The sequence below is a fragment of the Hordeum vulgare genome, chromosome 4H, assembly GCF_904849725.1.
Source record: "Hordeum vulgare subsp. vulgare chromosome 4H, MorexV3_pseudomolecules_assembly, whole genome shotgun sequence".
Lineage (NCBI taxonomy): Eukaryota > Viridiplantae > Streptophyta > Magnoliopsida > Poales > Poaceae > Hordeum > Hordeum vulgare.
In genome coordinates, this window is record NC_058521.1 from 552,419,538 (window position 1) to 552,437,990 (window position 18,453).

At 43.3% G+C, this 18,453-nt stretch overlaps 1 protein-coding gene across 1 annotated transcript; it reads left to right on the forward strand.

Moving 5' to 3' along the window:
• The first annotated feature begins 12,556 nt into the window (after window positions 1–12,556).
• Window positions 12,557–15,701, forward strand: LOC123449460 (5'-3' exoribonuclease-like). The gene is made up of 5 exons (XM_045126698.1): window positions 12,557–12,892; window positions 13,707–13,831; window positions 14,457–14,771; window positions 14,860–15,029; window positions 15,137–15,701. The coding sequence occupies exons 1-5, from the start codon at window positions 12,608–12,610 to the stop codon at window positions 15,520–15,522; spliced, it is 1,281 nt and encodes a 426-aa protein (XP_044982633.1). The 5' UTR covers window positions 12,557–12,607; the 3' UTR covers window positions 15,523–15,701.
• The last annotated feature ends 2,752 nt before the right edge of the window (window positions 15,702–18,453 follow it).

The window sequence follows — 18,453 nt, forward strand, 5'->3', positions numbered from 1 at the left end:
GGATATCCAAAACAGTTGGGTACATCTCCTATCTCAGATCCGAAAGCAAAGTGTTTGTTTCTAGAAACGGATCCTTTCTCGAGGAAAGGTTTCTCTCGAAAGAATTGAGTGGGAGGGTGGTAGAACTTGATGAGGTTATTGAACCATCACTTCGACCAGTGTGTAGTAGGGCGCAGGAAGTTGTTCCTGTGGCGCCTACACCAATTGAAGTGAAAGCTGATGATGGTGATCATCGAGCATCGGATCAAGTTACTACAAGCCTCGTAGGTTGACAAGGTCGCGTACTACTACAGAGTGGTACGGTAACCCTGTCTTGGAGGTCATGTTGTTGAGCAACAGTGAACCTACGAGTTATGGAGAAAGCAATGGTGGGCCCAGATTCCGACAAATGGCTGGAAGCCATGAAATCCGAGAGAGGATCCATGTATGAAAACAAAGTGTAGACTTTGGAAGAACTACTTGATGGTCATAGGACTATTGAGTAAAGATGGATCTTTAAAAGGAAGACAGACGATGATAGTGATAAGTCACTATTAAGAAAAGCTCGACTTGTCGCAAAGATGTTTCCGACAAGATCAAACAGTTGACTATGATGAGACTTTCTCACTCGTAGCGATGCCAAAAGTCTGTTAGAATTATGTTAGTAGTTGCTGCATTATTTATGAAATATTGCATGTAGGATGTCAAAACATTGTTTCCTCGACGGTTTCCTTGAGCAAACATTGTATGAGATACAACCATGAGGTTTTGTCGATCCTAAAGATACTAGCAAGTATGCAAGCTCCAGCGATCCTTAAATGGACTGGTGCAAGCATCTCGGAGTTGGAATATACACTTTGATGAGATGATCAAGGATTTTGGGTTTGTACAAGGTTTATGAGAAACTTGTATTTCCAAAGAAGTGAGTGGGAGCACTATAGAATTTCTGATAAGTATATGTGGTAGACATATTGTGGATCAGAAGTAATGTAGAATTTCTGTAAAGCATACAAGGTTGTTTGAAAGGAGTTTTCAAAGGAATACCTGGATTGAGCTACTTGAACGTTGAGCATCAAAGATCTATGGAGATAGATCGAAAGCGCTTAATGGAAGTTTCAACAAGATGCATGCCTTGAAAAGTTTTGAAGGAGTTCAAAATAGATCAGCAAAGAAGGAGTTCTTGGTTGCGTTGTAAGGTGTGAATTTGAGTAAGACTCAAAACCTGACAACGGCAGAATAAAGAGAATAGACGAAGGTCGTCTTCTATGCCTTAGCCGTAGACTCTAAAGTATGCCATGCTGAGTACCGCACCTGATGTGTGCCTTGCAGCAAGTCTATTAAGAGGTACACACAGTGATCCAGGATTGAATCACTGATCAGCAGTCAAAGTTATCCTTAGTAACTAAATAGACTAAGGAATTTTTCTCGATTATGGAGGTGGTTAAAGAGTTCGTCGTAAAGGGTTACGTCGATGCAAGCTTTGACACTAATCCGAATAACTATGAGTAGTGAAACGGATTCGTATAGTAGAGTAGATATTTGGAGTATTTCCGAATAGCACATAGTAGCAGCATCTATATGATGACATAAAGATTTGTAAAGAATGCACGTATCTGAAAGTTTCAGAACCGCTGACTAAAACCTCTCTCATGTGCAAGACGTGATGAGACCCCATGACTATATGGGTGTTGGATTCGTTGGAATCACATGGTGATGTGAACTAGATTACTGACTCTAGTGCAAGTGGGAGACTGTTGGAAATATGCCCTAGAGGCAATAATAAATTAGTTATTATTATATTTCTTTGTTCATGACAATCATTTATTATCCATGCTATAATTGTATTTATTGGAAACACAATACTTGTGTGGATACATAGACAAAACACTGTCCCTAGTAAGCCTCTAGTTGACTAGCTCGTTGATCAAAGATGGCCAAGGTTTCCGGGCCATAGGCAAGTGTTGTTACTTGATAACGGGATCACATCATTAGGAGAATCATGTGATGGACTAGACCCAAACTAATAGATGTAGCATGTTGATCGTGTCATTTTGTTGCTACTGTTTTCTGCGTGTCAAGTATTTGTTCCTATGACCATGAAATCATATAACTCACTGACACCGAAGGAATGCTTTGTGTGTATCAAACGTCGCAACGTAATTGGGTGACTATAAAGATGCTCTACAGGTATCTCCGAAGGTGTTAGTTGAGTTAATATGGATCGAGACTGAGATTTGACACTCCGTGTGACGGAGAGGTATCTCGGGGCCCACTCGGTAATACAACATCACACACAAGCCTTGAAAGCAATGTGACTTAGTGTAAGTTGTGGGATCTTGTATTACGGAACGAGTAAAGAGACTTGCCGGTAAACGAGATTGAAATAGGTATGCGGATACTGACTATCGAATCTCGGGCAAGTAAAATACCGAAGGACAAAGGGAATGACATACGGGATTATATGAATCCTTGGCGCTGAGGTTCAAACGATAAGATCTTCGTAGAATATGTGAGATCCAATATGGGCATCCAGGTCCCGCTATTGGATATTGACCGAGGAGTCACTCGGGTCATGTCTACATAGTTCTCGAACCCGCAGGGTCTGCACACTTAAGGTTCCACGTTGTTTTATGCGTATTTGAGTTATATGGTTGGTTACCGAATGTTGTTCGGAGTCCCGGATGAGATCACGGACGTCACGAGGTTTTCCGGAATGGTCCGGAAATGAAGATTGATATATAGGATGACCTCATTTGATTACCGGAAGGTTTTCGGAGTTACCGGGAATGTACCGGGAATGACGAATGGGTTCCGGGTGTTCACCGGGGGGGGGGGGGGCAACCCACCCCGGAGAAGCCCATAGGACTTGGGGTGGCGCACCAGCCCTTAGTGGGCTGGTGGGACAGCCCAAGAAGGCCCTATGCGCCATAGGAAGAAAAATCAAAGAGAAAAGAAAAAAAAGGAGGAGGTGGGAAAGGGAAGAAGGACTCCACCCACCAAACCAAGTTGGACTCGGTTTGGGGGGGGGGGAGACCTTCCCCCCTTGGCTCGGCCGACCCCCTTGGGGCTCCTTGAGCCCCAAGGCAAGGCTCCCCCTCTTCCCCCTATATATACGGAGGTTTTAGGGCTGATTTGAGACGACTTTTCCACGGCAGCCCGACCACATACCTCCACGGTTTTTCCTCTAGATCGCGTTTCTGCGGAGCTCGGGCGGAGCCCTGCTGAGACAAGATCATCACCAACCTCCGGAGCGCCGTCACGCTGTCGGAGAACTCTTCTACCTCTCCGTCTCTCTTGCTGGATCAAGAAGGCCGAGATCATCGTCGAGTTGTACGTGTGCTGAACGCGGAGGTGCCGTCCGTTCGGCACTAGATCGTGGGACTGATCGCGGGACGGTTCGCGGGGCGGATCGAGGGACGTGAGGACGTTCCACTACATCAACTGCGTTCACTAACGGTTCTGTTGTACGGTCTACAAGGGTACGTAGATCACACATCCCCTCTCGTAGATGGACATCACCATGATAGGTCTTCGTGCGCGTAGGAATTTTTTTGTTTCCCATGCGACGTTCCCCAACATAATGCCCCCCATGGGTCCCGGTTCATGAAGAACCGGGACTAATGGGCTGGCCAGGCCCGAACCAAAGCCCTGTTTTCTACTAGTGGAATGGGTTCCGGGGTTTTACCGGGAGGGGCCACCTACCCGGGAGAGAACCTAATAGGACTAAAGGTGGTGCAGCAGCCCTTAGTGGGCAGGTGCGGCCAGCCCAAGATGGCCTATTTCGACCAAGAAGCAAAGAGGAAAAAATCCCAAAGGGAGAGGGGGAATATTCCAAGTGGGGGGAGTCCTACTTGGAGTAGGATTGGAGGTGGACTCCTCCATCTCCTATTCGGCCGAACCAAAGGAGGAGCCTTTGGCTGCCTCCTCCCCTCCTTCCCTCCTATATATAATAGAGGATTTCGAGGGCAGCCCTAACCCTAATGAGCCACCGTTTCCCTCTCTCTCTAGATCGTTTTCTCCTCTAGATTAGTTCCGCAGCGCTTGGCGAAGTCCTACTGGATTGTTCACCACCACCACCACCATGCCGCCGTGCTGGAGAACTCTTCTACCTCTCCGCCCCTCTTGCTGGATCAAGAAGGTGGTGATCGTCATTGAGTCGTATGTGTGCTGAACGCGAATGTGTCGTCCCTTCGGCACTAGATCGGGATGGATCGTGATACAATCGCGGGACGGATCATGATGAGATCGCGGGACGGGTTGCGATTTGGATCACGAAGATGTTCCACTACATCAACCGCGTTATATATGGTTCCGCTTAGCGATCTACAATGGTTTGTGGATCTGAACTCCCCTTTCGTAGATGATCATCACCATGGCTAGGTCTTGCGTGTGCGTAGGAAAATATTTGTTTCCCATGCAACGTTTCCCAACAACCACATTAACCTGGCTCATAGCCAGATTAAAAGAAGGCACCTACATGTAAAAGAACACATTTGTGTGATTAAGAATATCCAAGTTCCCTTCCCTGTGTGTAAGATATTTGCGATTGCATAACTCAAGAAGGTTTAAATCCTTAAATAGAGCAATTCAAATTTGAGGTTTATAAAATGCGGGGCATTGAATCAAGCTCATAATTGAAAGAAATTAGTGAAATTCAAAACAATAAATTTAGGGATCACATTGGGGATGCAGTTGGGAGCCTGAATATACCTCGAGATGATGCAAAGATGGTGAAATCACTGTTGTCGGTACCCTGGTCAACAACCACATATAGGCACTCTTGATATCTCAGAAACTATCATCTTCTGTAGAGGAGGAAGTAGTGGCAGACATAGCACCTCGGGATGATGCAAAAACGGTGAAATAACAGCCGTCAAAAACCTGTTGTACATCCACAAATAGGAGTTGCATGTATCTAAACTCCTACAAAAAATTATAATGAGCTCTTAGTCCAAAAAAATATCTCCCAAGTATCTTAGCATGATCCAAAATGTCTGAAAACAAAAACAATATTGAAATAAAAATAACCCAAATCTCGTACATGTTGCTAAGATATAGGGGGGTCTCCATGATTTCATCCTGCATTGTGCATTTGCAGTCCAAAGCAAATTCTTCAAATATGCACATTTTCACGGGAGTTCCACTATATCTTGTAATAAATTTCTCAAACTCTGGACTTACACTTCATATGTTTATCCCCGTTGAAAACTTAACCTATTTGTCATCAATCGCCAAAAAGGGGGAGATTTTAAGTGCATCTACTGCCCCTTAGTGGTTTTGGAGTATTGAAGACAAATGGGTTAAGGGACTAATATGTTTGTGAGTGTGCATAGGTGATATAGCCTTGAGGAGTTGGTTTAACCGACGAAAGACGACCCCTAAAATGTATGTCTTCATTTGAAGACTTTGGCGCTCCTCTTGAAGACTTTGAAAGTGAGGAATTTGGTGTGACCTTGAAGATATTAATGCATGCGAGCACTTTGAAACTTGAACACTTTGTTTTCGTAGTTTATTTTTCTATTTTGGAGTCATAGAAAGCACAATACTATTTAAAGGGGGTCGAGGTAATACTAAGGAAAATTTCTAAGTGGTGCTCATCTCAAAACCTACACATATACCAATCCTTTGAGTGAAGCCTTTGGAAACCTCTTACACTGCAGTCAAATTCTTCAATGACAAAGACGAAGTTCTTCTGATCTCTGAGGAAATTGGTCTAACTGAGGAGTTAGGATTTCTCCAGTGAGAATTGCCTATCGCGAGGAAATTCATAGCCCTAGGGAATTTGAGAGTTAAAATTGCCGACCGTTACTATGCTTAGTGCGAGCTGTCACAAGGATCTTATCCTAAAAACTATCATATCATTAGGGGCATTTATGTCTTATCATGTCGGGTTGCACCCTGGCTATAAATAGTCGCCCCCCTACACCACTATCTGGTTGGCTGCTCCGAGAGAGATTGACAAATGTCATTTAGAGCAACCCTTCCTCCGATGACTTTGAGAGAATCATATGTGATGAAAAACCCTAAACACCCAAAGCCCAAAAGTGATTGAGCAACACTCAAGAGATTGTCCTGTGTGGAACTCACACTTGATACCTTTGAATATTGTGCATCTTTCAGATGGTTAGGCGTCATGGTCTAGAGCATCCAATAGTGATTGTGGATCGTCGGGTGACTAAGTTTGTGAAGGTTTGCAAGTCTACCTTGAAGACTTACCATGAGTGACTGGGCGGAGTCTGTGTGACTCTAGGTCAAGGAGAATACGGTAAGTAATGTGTGTCCTGGGACTGTGTGTCCTTTGGTTTAAATACAAAGCCACTCCAAACCAGACACACGATTGTCACAATAGTTGGAGCTGGTAGACCAAATCATTGTCTTCATCAAGCAACTGGTTCTATTTCCTCAACCCTTTTCATTTCCTCACTACTTGTTAATGAAATTGATCCTTGCTGCTTGAAGACTTTGACTGAAGACTTTCTCAATTTCCTTAATCCAAATTCGCCAGTCATGTTGTCTTTCGCCTACTTATCATGATTGCTCGATACTTGTACTTCGTGTATGCTTCATTTCATCATGATGACTTTGCTACTCCCATGTTACGCATGCACTTGAATACTTTATCCCCTGCTTGTATTCTTCGCTCTGATAATTCCTCATCTAGTAATTCCTTAGTGATAAATTTGTAAAACACACCCCTCTCTGGTCAATATAACGCACTTTCACATTCCATGGGGATTTTTGCTCTTCATTAGTTGCATCCTTTTCTTCGTCCTTCTGTGGTTCCTGCAAGAGTTTTTCTATTTCTGGAATGGATGCAATCCGCTCTTTTTCATTGACAACTAATGCAAGATCATATAAATTATCTAGGAAAAAAGTATGGATAGGTTGGACCTGAGTGTAAACTGTATCAAGGATAGCATATCTTATCTCCAAACCCAATATAGAATATAGAACCTCATTAGCACCCGCAAGAAGCACAAATTGCAAGACCTCCACACTAGCATCGGATTTACTAAGAATATCATATCTTGCTAATGCGAGATCAATATTGTACTTACATTGATATTGAAGGTGCCCTTTGGATCCACAATCTTCACATGATGTATGATATGGATGGAGTATAAGGGACGTGAATTTTTTAATTAGTTCAATCCATTCCTGTAACTTTGCTTCATCAGTATCCAAGATGGTAGACTCTTGTATCTCTTTTCCTTCATAGCAAGTTCCATGTGTTCCAGGACATACACCTTAGAAGATATGTTTAGTAGTATTTTCTTTTCTTCTTGATTTAAGGGAATAATTGAAATATAAATAACAACTAATAAAATAAACTATGTGTGAGCGGGAAGGTAATAACCGAATGCTTTTGCTCCCCGACAACAGCTCCAGAAAAGCTTGATGACCTGCAATGGCACAAGGCTATTGATATTCGTGGTAAGTAGAGTATGTTGATCCCACATGGAGCGGTGGTTGCACTAGTAACTATCAACCCCGCACCCACATCATCACTTACGTGGCTACATTCGCACCGAGAGCGTTATCTAAAAATAGTCTATTCATCGGTTGCTAGCGGAAATGATAATCAGGGTGGTTTTAATTAAACAACTATGCAGAGAAAAAACATAAATAAAACAGAAAGTAAAGTAAAGGAGCAACGCTTGAGTAATAAGGACGTTCTTAAGGTATTTGGAATCATCACTACACATTCGTTCTACTAATACAAAGCCAGTTTAGATGTTTCTCTTTGTGGACAGACCGGTACAAATACATGCATACACGCGGCTGCCACGTATCACATATGCCACCACCGTCCTTCCCCACTCTGGTTATCAGACGGTATTAAGGGGGGAAAGGTCCCCGTGAACGCGGCCAAAGTAGTCTCCGTTCTACCCTCTGCTACAATGATCCGCTATGAAGGGAGATGGGTCATGTCACGTTATCCACCTTGAAAACCACATGGTTCGCCAACAATAACAACCTTCCATCCAAAATTGGCATACATTAGATGGTTGACTTCACCCAACATCAAGAAGACTACGAACATAAACATGCAAAGAGGATATCATATCGCGCAAGACAATTGGTACTAGCACATACTAGAGTTCATCTTATTCCACCAAGAGATAATGTATTACTCAAACATGGTGATGGAGTACATAGAGATTAGGGATGAGTTACAAGCCAACACGAGGTTGGAGATGGAGGGTGACATGGCGCGTCGATGAAGAGGGCGCTGGCCCTCCGAACAGCACCGGTGTGGAGGCGCCTCGTCCCTTCCTTCTTCCTTGGCTTGGCCCTTCTATCTATGGTGGAGCTGCTGTAATGGAGGTGTGGTAGCTGTAGATGAGACTTGTAGAGGATGGAGCTGACATGAGCCGACGGCTAGGGTTGGAGGTATTTATATAGGAGGCCTCCTCGGGTCTCCTCCATTGATCTAGCCTCATCCCCTTCATCCAAGGGCTCAAGGGGAGCCAAATGCACATCCAATACAAGCATTGGTCGTCAAGGATATCGTAGGGAAAAACGGGGATGAAATCGGAGAAAAATTTGAGAAGTTCTGGCCAATTTTCGTGGCTGTGTGAAGCTCAAACGACCACCCAAACGAGCGGCTCTCGTAGTTTGGAAGGTTGCCTTTCTCTCTGGATTTCGGGAGATGCTTCATATTTTGGTCGTCATTTCTTCACACGAACTCCAATTTTGATGCTCTTGGGCTCGGTGGATCGCTAGCAAAAAGTCCTATGCGTCACTGGACTTGGATCTTCATTTTGAACAATTTGATAAATGTCAAATAATCAAACCCTCCAAAGGGCCTTGATTTGGTGCCTGGAACTTCTCCGCTTTGACCCCTAACTTGATTCTCTTCATGGCCCAAGTCCATGAACATGAAAACACACCTACCAAGACTATAAAACAAAGGAAAACTAATAAAAATAAATAAAAATAAAAAGTGTTCAATGAATTTTGTAAAACAAGTAAATACCAAAAACTATGCATTGGAGACATGAATAAGTGCTAGATGGATATGATATGAGGGATTTTGGCACTAGAATGTACTCTAAAAAGTATGCATAAAATCCATTCATGAGTGAGTGGTCACACCGCGAACCACAACTACTCTTGGTTCCCAAAGACTGACTTGAAGATGATAATTACTCTTGGTCACTCAAACCGACGTCTATCTGTCTAGAGAGTGTGCACCTCTCAAGAGTAAAGAACACTAACTTAGTTCTACTGTGATGCTCAACCACTGTATAAGTTTTGGATCTTGAATTTTCTCTCGGTAGATCTATCCATGGTGATGACCATCTACGAGAGGAGAGATCGGATCCACATACCCTTGTAGATCGCTAAGTGGAAGCGTATATAACATGGTTGATGTAGTCGAACATCTTCGCAATCCAAATCATAGTCCGTCCTGCGATCTCATGATGATCCGTCCCGCGATCCCATCACGATCCATCTCGATCTAGTGCCGAACGGACGACACCTCCGCGTTCAGCACACGTACAGCTCGATGACGATCTCCGCCTTCTTGATCCAGCAGGAGGGGGCGGAGATGTAACTGAGTTCTCCGACAACCTAACGGCGTGGCGGCGATGGTGGTGGAGCTGATCTGGCAGGACTTCACCATGCACTGCCCAACCTAATCTAGAGGAAGAACGAACTAGAGGGAGGGAGAGGGGATGCGCCTTCAATTGTGTGTTGGCTGCCCTCTCTCCCCTCTAGTATATATAGGAGGGAGGGGAAGGGGTGGCGCCCTAGGGTTTCCCCTAGGGTTGGCTGGCCACACCCAAGAGGAGGAGTCCTCCTCCTCCAAGTGGGATTGGTGGAGGCGCTAGGACTCCTCCTCCTCCTAGTCGAACTCCTTCCTTTCTCCAATATTTCGGCTGCATAGGCCCATGAGGCTGGCCTCCTAGCCCACTAGGGGCTGGTGCGCCAACTCTTAGGCCTATGTGGCCCACTGGGGTGGTTGGCACCTCCAAGTGAACCCCCGGAACCCATTCATCACTCCCGGTACACTACCGGAAATGTCCAAAACTTTTCTGGAACCCAAACACCCTCTTCTTATATATCAGTCTTCATCTCTGGACCATTCTGTAACTCCCCGTGACGTCCGAGATCTCATCCAGGACTCCGAACAACCTTCGGTCACCAACATACATAACTCAATTATACCAAAACGTCACCGAACCTTAAGTGTGTAGACCCCGCAGGTTCGAGAACTATGTAGACATGACCGAGACACTCTCCGGTCAATAAGCAATAGTGGACCTGGATGCCCATATTGGCTCCTACATATTCTACGAAGATCTTTATCGGTCGAACCTCTATGTCAAGGATTCAGTTAATCCCGTACACTATTCCCTTTGTCCATCGGTATGTTACTTGCCCGAGATTCGATCGTCAATATCTCTATACCTAGTTCAATCTCGTTACCGACAAGTCTCTTTACTCATTCCGTAATACAAAATCCCATGACTAACTCTTTAGTCACATTGCTTGCAAACTAATTGTGATGTTGTATTACCGAGTGGGCCCTAGAGATACCTCTCTGTCATACGGAGTGACAAATCCCATTCTCGATTCACGCCAACCCAACAGACACCTTCGGAGATACCTGTAGAGCACCTTTATAGTCACCCAGTTACGTTGTGACGTTTGATACACACAAGGTATTCCTCTGGTGTCCGGGAGTTGCATGATCTCATGGTCATAGAAACAGATACTTGACATGCAAAAAACAGTAGCAATAAACTGACACGATCATATGCTACGTTCATAGTTTGGGTCTTGACCGTCACATCATTCTCCTAATGATGTGATCCCGTTATCAAATGACAACTCATGTCTATGGCCAGGAAACCTTGACCATCTTTGATCAACGAGCTAGTCCTTAGAGGCTCACTAGGGACAGTGTGTTGTCTATGTACCCACACATGTATTTGAGTTTTCAATCAATACAATTCTAGCATGCATAATAAACGATCATCATGAACAAGGAAATATAATAATAACTAATTTATTATTGCCTCTAGGGCATATTTCCAACATTTTGGAGAGGGGATGCTCAATCCATCTTCTCATAAATCTTAAGCGGAGCAGCCAACGATCAACGTTTGAGCGGGGTGGCTATTTAGGGGGAGGCGAGCAATCGTGTTCCCACATGGTAAGTTTTTCCTAAAAAACAGGATGCGATCCTATTTGATCATCCCATAGAATTTTCCTACTCCTGCTCCGACCTAGCCCTGCACGACATTAGTTCATATCTCTCCCTCTTTTGCTCTCTCTATCTCTCCCCAGTAGGTTGTTGCCACCCTCTTTGTGTCGTGAAGGTACCACTAGCGTTTGGTATAAGGGCTCCAAGAGCTCGGTAGATACGTTGTCGACCAGTACAACCTCTCGAAGCCTGCAGTGGCGACGGTCGCCACCACTGCATGGGTCTTGTCCTTCGCAATCTAGCTCTAGGGTTCTGACACTACCAACCCCGAACAAATCCCGATGGTGTTGATGACGCCTACGGGGAGAGGGAGAAAGATCTCGAGGCAGTGGAGGCAATCGCACCTCCACCCCTTCAGATCGAGAAAAAAATACCCCCTCCCGGCCTTCTCGTTCCTCTTTCGGGACGTCAGCGGCGGTGGATCGGGTAGGACCCTATGTATCTCCCTAAGACTTTCCCTCTCTTCCTCTTTCTAGAGCGGCAAGACGGTGCGTGCGTCGGTGCGCTAGGTGACGGGACGACTGTGGCTATGGGACGTGCGTGGCTGGCGGCCTAAGGTTTTGGGCGACAATGGCGTCGGCTACGTTGATGTCTACAAGGATCTTATGTTTAGCTGTGGGATGTTCTTCAATCAAATCCTTCCAGTCAAGTTATGGAATGAACAAGTGCAAATACCAAATCTTCAATATTCATTATTTTCTTTAGAGGATACATATTATTTTTTTAGAATTCGCTATGTGGTGAATAGAATGGACAACCACAGTTTTCCCCACATACGATCGAATTTGGGGATGCACGAACTGCCCAAAGAGTTGAATTTTCAGGAGCGTGTTGGACACTCGTTTGATGTCCGAACACGTTCGAACGTATAATAAAGAAAAGAGTTTTGACATTGAAGATGACCTTTATTACTCCCTCCGTCCGAAAATAGTTGTTATAAAAAGGGATATATATAGATGTATTTTAGTTCTAGATACATTCATTTTTGTTTATTTATGCGATAAGTAATTTCGAACTGAGGGAGTATTTGTTTTATTTATTTATATACTCCCTCCGTTCCAAAATATAAGACATTTTAGAGATTTCATTAGGAGACTACATACAGAACAAAATAAATGAATGTACACTCTAAAATATGTATATATACATCCGTATGTAGTTTATAGTGCAATCTTCAAAATGTCTTATATTTAGGAACGGAGGGGGTACATTATACTGTAGTCCGTAACGACATATGGACGTTCTTACAGTAAGTATAAGATGAAAATAACTGAAACGAGACAAACCAAACTCATTAAATTCAAATTTAAAGTTCACGGCCGATGAATCGCTATTTTTGCCACTTCTTCTCTCACCTTCACCCCCCTTGACCGAAGCCGCCTGCGCCACTACAACCTCCCAAACCCTGCCATGGGAACCAAGAAGAAGACGAAGACGAGCAGGGGCCGGAAGAAGCCGAGGACCAGCGCCGACCAGGCCCTGGCCCTCGACTACGTCCGCTCCTGGGCGCACCCCACGCCCCCTCCGGAACCCTCGACGGCCGATGCCGCCGTGGACGGCTTCCTGCCGCCCCATGCCGCGCGCATGGCCTGCGGCGGCGGGGCCAACGTGCTGTTCGAGCTTCACTCCCACTCCAACCACAGCGACGGGTTCCTGTCCCCCTCCGCTCTAGTCGAGCGTGCCCACCGCAACGGGGTCAGTCAGCCCCTCTCCTCTCCTCTCCTCTGCTTGCGCGGCAGGTGTTTGAGAAAATGCTTGTGAGGTTCTGCTAGCGTTTTCTGTCCTGTGCCGTATAGATTCTCCCTGGAAAATTATCCCGTCCTGCACATCTTCCAGTGTTGAGCGAATACAAGCATTGCCTCCTGATCTTTCGCCCTATGTATAACGTGCTTATTGTTTTGATTTTTCTTAGTATAGGCCTCCTAGGCTTGGTTAACTTGTTTAAAATGCTGTACTGGGCTTTATTCGGCCTTCAATGATTGCATTATTCCGTCAAAGTTTAAAAGGCAAAACAAAGAGGATAATAGAAGAGATAATGCCCGCAGTATGGGCACACAGCCACCATCAAAGTGGAAATGAAGTGGCTATCTGCTGACTGCGTTAGGTAGTACTCCCTCCGTTCCTAAATATAAGACCTTTTAGAAATTTCACTATGGACTACATACAAAGCAAAATGAATGAATTTATACTTTAAAATATATCTATGTACATCCGTATGTAGTTTATAGTGCAATATCTAAAAGGTCTTATATTTAGGAACGGAGGGAGTAGTTCACAACATGCATTATTGTCTTCTTTTCCTTTTTACCTCCCAAAAAGCAAAAATATCAATTTGTTTAAGTCCATTTCTCTTCTTCTCATGGATCATTTCCAGGTGCGGTGTATCTTATTTCCACAATGTTTCTGTTATGGGTGTCTGCCAGGTTTAGTGTTACTGTTAAATGGTGTCACGGTTTTGATTGTTGAAAATAAGAATGATTAAATTTAAATTATAAATGCCGGTATGCAGGTGAAAGTTCTTGCCCTAACAGATCATGATACCATGGCTGGTATACCGGAAGCGATGTCTTCAGCTCATAAATGTGGCATAAGAATAATTCCTGGAGTAGAAATTAGTGCACTACATTCTCCACGGTAAGAGCCTTTTTTACTTTGCTTACGGAGGCATTTCTCATGTCCAAAGTGAAAATAAACAATACAGTGCAGTTTTTTAGCGAAAATATTACAATGCAACAAATCAATCAGCATATTGCATAAATGCCCTCGTCGGTTAGAAGTAGAACTATGGTTGTCCATGTTGTAGCTAACTTGTTTCTGTATAGGAGGGTTCTACTGGTGTTTAGTCGGTCAGCAAAGCCACAAATCTAGACCCTGAAATTGACAAATCTGCCGATGAGTTGGTGCACTTATTGCATAAAAAGGTCTCATTTAAAGTGAAACATTCGAGTTGAATCAATTGTTATTAGCAGCAGTTTATTGCTTTATCTGGTCATAATGCTGATCCCAAGCGCTGTTATTTGCATAGATGAAAACTGATCACCTCTTAAATGACCCTCTTAGGAACACCTTGCTCCTTTCATGTATTTGTCGTATTTATATTACTGATGAAAATATCAAAACATATTGTCTGATATGGTATAACTGATTTCTGTCAAAAATAACTATATCTTCGGCTACCAATTTTCGCTGTTCATTATACATATGTTGCCTTTTGCCCCTTTGTGTCTTATAACTTACCCTGAAATTAATTGTCTAAAAGGGAAATTCCTGGTGCTGGTGAACCCGTTCATATTCTTGCATACTATGGTATGTGTGGCCCATCAAGGTTTGATGAGTTGGACAGCATGCTCTTGAACATTAGAGACGGGCGATACCAACGCGCAAAGAATATGCTGGCAAAGCTAAACAGTTTGAAGGTCCCAATAAAGTGGGAGCATGTTACTAAGATTGCTGGTGAGGGAGTGGCACCTGGTCGACTCCATATTGCAAGGGCTTTGGTTGAAGCAGGTCATGTAGATAATGTCAGGCAAGCGTTTAATAAGTATCTTGGTGATGATGGTCCTGCATATGCCACGTAAGTCATACAAATAATACTTCATTCCATTGAGCATTTCATGCTGAGAAAAAGGCTTAGTAAACAACTGTGCGTGTATTTTCTGCAGAGGGAGTGAACCATTTACTGAAACTGTGGTACAGATGATTAGCCGTACTGGAGGTATATCTGCATTAGCCCACCCATGGTCATTGAAGAATCCGGATGCGATCGTTAGGTCCTTGAAAAGAGCTGGTCTTCATGCTATGGAGGTTTACAGAAGTGATGGGAAGGTTGATGGTATGTACGTCGCTTGTACAGTTGTACCACATAAATTGGTGATTCAAAATAGAAGGAGATACTCCTATCATGTGCCAAAGATTTATTCATTAGCATTAACTCTGCAGGGTTTAGTCAATTAGCTGAGAAGTATGGACTTCTGAAGCTTGGAGGTTCAGATTTTCATGGAAAAGGCACGAAAGACGAGACTGACGTTGGAGCAGTTAAGCTTGCTATCACAACTTTGTCCTCCTTCTTGGAGATGGCTCGGCCTATCTGGTGTAGTGCAATGAAAGACATCTTACTGAAGTTTGCAGAGGAACCATCTGCTGCCAATCTAGGGAAGATACTTAAGTTTGGACAACTTGCAAATTCTGATGACTTTGCACCAATTGCTAGTGGTACGGATGTTGTTAATCTCTGCTTATCTTCATGGTTAAGTTATGATGATATGGAAGATGCTGAGCTTGAGGAAGTACGATCAAAGCTTGTTTGCTATGCAGCAAAAACATAACATCAACTGCATGACCATGTCCAACAATGTATTTTCCCCTATCCAGAATGTGTTCCCCGACTCAATGCCCACATTTTACTCTGTTTTTTAACAGCCCATCAGAGCTAACTTTATTTGTTTGTTAGCTGATGATGTTGCTGAAAGTAGAAAATATATTGAATGGGTCATTGACATTTTAACGAAGAATTCCCATTCCTGGATGGTAATTAACAACACTCAGATAGGCACCATTAGAGCATTCAAGTATGCAACTGTTTCTTTAGTGAGCATATCACCTGTCTGTCTTTAAGCATACGAATGAAGCACATATCAATTACTCTACCACCACTGTTTCATTTTCAAAACCATATTCATTGTGCATCTTCAATATTTTCTATTGCAGACATTTTGGAATGAGGACTATCCTGGTTATTTATGTATTCCAGTCAGTTTCCGTCATTAACACACAAGTTCTCTTTTAGAAAACTAGTCTTTCATATGCTTTTCAGTCTAATACTTGTGACTATATGCTTAAATATTTGGAACTTCACATAACATTTCCTTGCAACTATAGGTTTTCTAGTGAACTGAATTTGACTGGCCAAATAAGGTACATACAGCTTAGCTCCCAGTTTAACGTAACCTAAGCCCTAAAGGACGAGCTAGCTCTAGGAATAACTTAAGTCTTGTTGTATGCAAATAGGTTCACGGAATCCAACCTTTTATGATTATAACATAAAGCTAACAAATAATGGATGTTCATGGCTGCATTGATGTATACTCATTGAGCAAAATTTAAATGATCATCGGTGGTCTTCATGTTTCCTGGGTACACTTGTATTCGTGATTATTTGATTTACTATGTTTTTTTAATAAAAAAACCTTGAGTTTCTAACCCTCAATTTTCAGCTTCATGCTTGTAGGTTTTGGGATAGAAAGCCCTATCCTACCTACAGGCATAGTGTGTGGAAAATCTTACACCCCTCAGCCTCAACCATAAAAAAGTGAAATAAAAAGTGATATGATATAGTTTTTGATGAGGTCAGATATGAGAAAGGATCAAAATAAGCAACTAATAGATGACTTATGGTTGCATACTTGCTCATACATGTTAATTTTATTAGCTTTGACAAATCCAATCCTGAAACATGATCCCTTTATTTAGTTGTCTTTAATCCATGAACGGGATTAATTGAAAATAAGTGATACTGGCTTCTTGGTTTAGTGTTGCTTTCCGCTCTGCTTCTGTGTAGGGCCAAGCCAAGACCAACGCTGTCAGCCTGTTGTGGTGCTGCGTCATTAAGTAATCTACACAATAATGAATCCTATTGTTATGTCGTCACACCTATTTTTCTACTTGATCCTTTTGTCATTTCCGCAATAAAAATTCCTCTGGTACTTAATTTATTTGACCTGGTTTATATTGCTGAGCGGTTGACGAGCCTCATGTCATCGCCCATCACCAAATTTGTCACCTCTTTCCCGAAAGGGCATCAAGACCTAACGATTACGTGCTGGCGCATGATTAGCATGTCGCCAAATCGGCTGCGACGCATCATTAGGCCTTAATTTTTTGCCTCCTCAGGATGGCCACTAATCCATGCTGGTGTCTTTGCCCCGCAGCCACCAGTTCATATTAAAGCATTATCGCCTCCATGTGGTATTTTTTGACTTGTAGTTTACAACATTATCTCAACTGATCTGATGTTCGCTCACATGAGGTGAGGCCATGTTTATGCTGCGATGGGCCAACGGCACTCGGCTGACAGGTATTGCCTTGCCTTGCCTGCCTCTCCTTTCTGCCTTCGTTTTTTCGCGCTTGTTTTTTTCTCTGCTGGAGATGGTGGTCTTGGTCACGGCCGCTTTGTGTGCCTACTACTTCTAAGATGGTCTATGATCATGTGCATTGCCTGATGCCAATGGAAAGCCTCCACTAATTAGCTGTCATTGACGCTGACGCTACGACGACGACGTGGGTTTGTGGAATTTGTGGCCAGGGCCAGAACTATAGGCGCCTAAATTGTTTATCCCCACTTGCTGAAATGGTCTTGCAATGACATGTTAGTTCTCCCGCCCCGGGTTCGCGGTGTTCCGTTTTTCTTCTGAAAATTTCATGTTTCAAACCCTAACATTGCCCCGCAGCTTCCAAGGACACGTTTGGTTCACAACTCTCTTTGAGTGCATTTTGCATGCCTGCTTCGATTGGGCCTGGCTGAGCTAATGCAGGCTAAAAAACAACATATACGTATATGGTTGTCCGCTTTGCTGTTGTTAGACAAATAACACGTTGTTTGATTGCAACGGCCTAAAGATGTAATCATCACTTTTAACTATGGTGACCTTACCACGCACATAACACTGTCTTCTTTTAGCTAGAAAATAAATGATAGTTTATCCTAACGGCTAACAAATGATAGTACAAATTATTAAGAGTCAATATGGCTGAATCGTCGAAAGTTCAACGATGCTAATTAAGTGGAAGTTCATCCCCCTCCTCATCCTTCTCTTCTTCTTCTTCTTCTTTTTCTTCTTCTTCAGATCCTGGTCTAACCTGTGTTATCCCACATTGCCTGAGTCCATTCTAACCTTTTGTTTTTTCATGCTTCGTTATCAAACACTTCCACACCATGCCCTTCAAACACTTCCACACCATGACCTTCTCACCATGAGCCATAGAAAATAAATGGATTTTTAATAAGAAGACTGACGCGGATGGTAATGTGATCATCTATAAGGCTCGACTTGTCGCTAAAGGTTATCGACAAGTTCAAGGGATTGACTACGATGAGACCTTCTCACCCGTAGCGATGCTGAAGTCGGTCCGAATCATATTAGCAATTGCCGCATTTTATGATTATGAAACTTGGCAAATGCACGTCAAAACAACATTCATGAACGGCTTTCTTAAAGAAGAATTATATATGATACAACCGAAAGGTTTTGTCGATCCTA

Coding starts and splice junctions, on each gene's coding strand:
- LOC123449460 (XM_045126698.1), top strand. CDS start 12,608: ATGGGAACCAAGAAGAAGACGAAGACGAGCAGGGGCCGGAAGAAGCCG. Junction 12,893..13,706: donor AGCGTGCCCACCGCAACGGG/GTCAGTCAGCCC, acceptor GCCGGTATGCAG/GTGAAAGTTCTTGCCCTAAC. Junction 14,772..14,859: donor GATGGTCCTGCATATGCCAC/GTAAGTCATACA, acceptor TATTTTCTGCAG/AGGGAGTGAACCATTTACTG.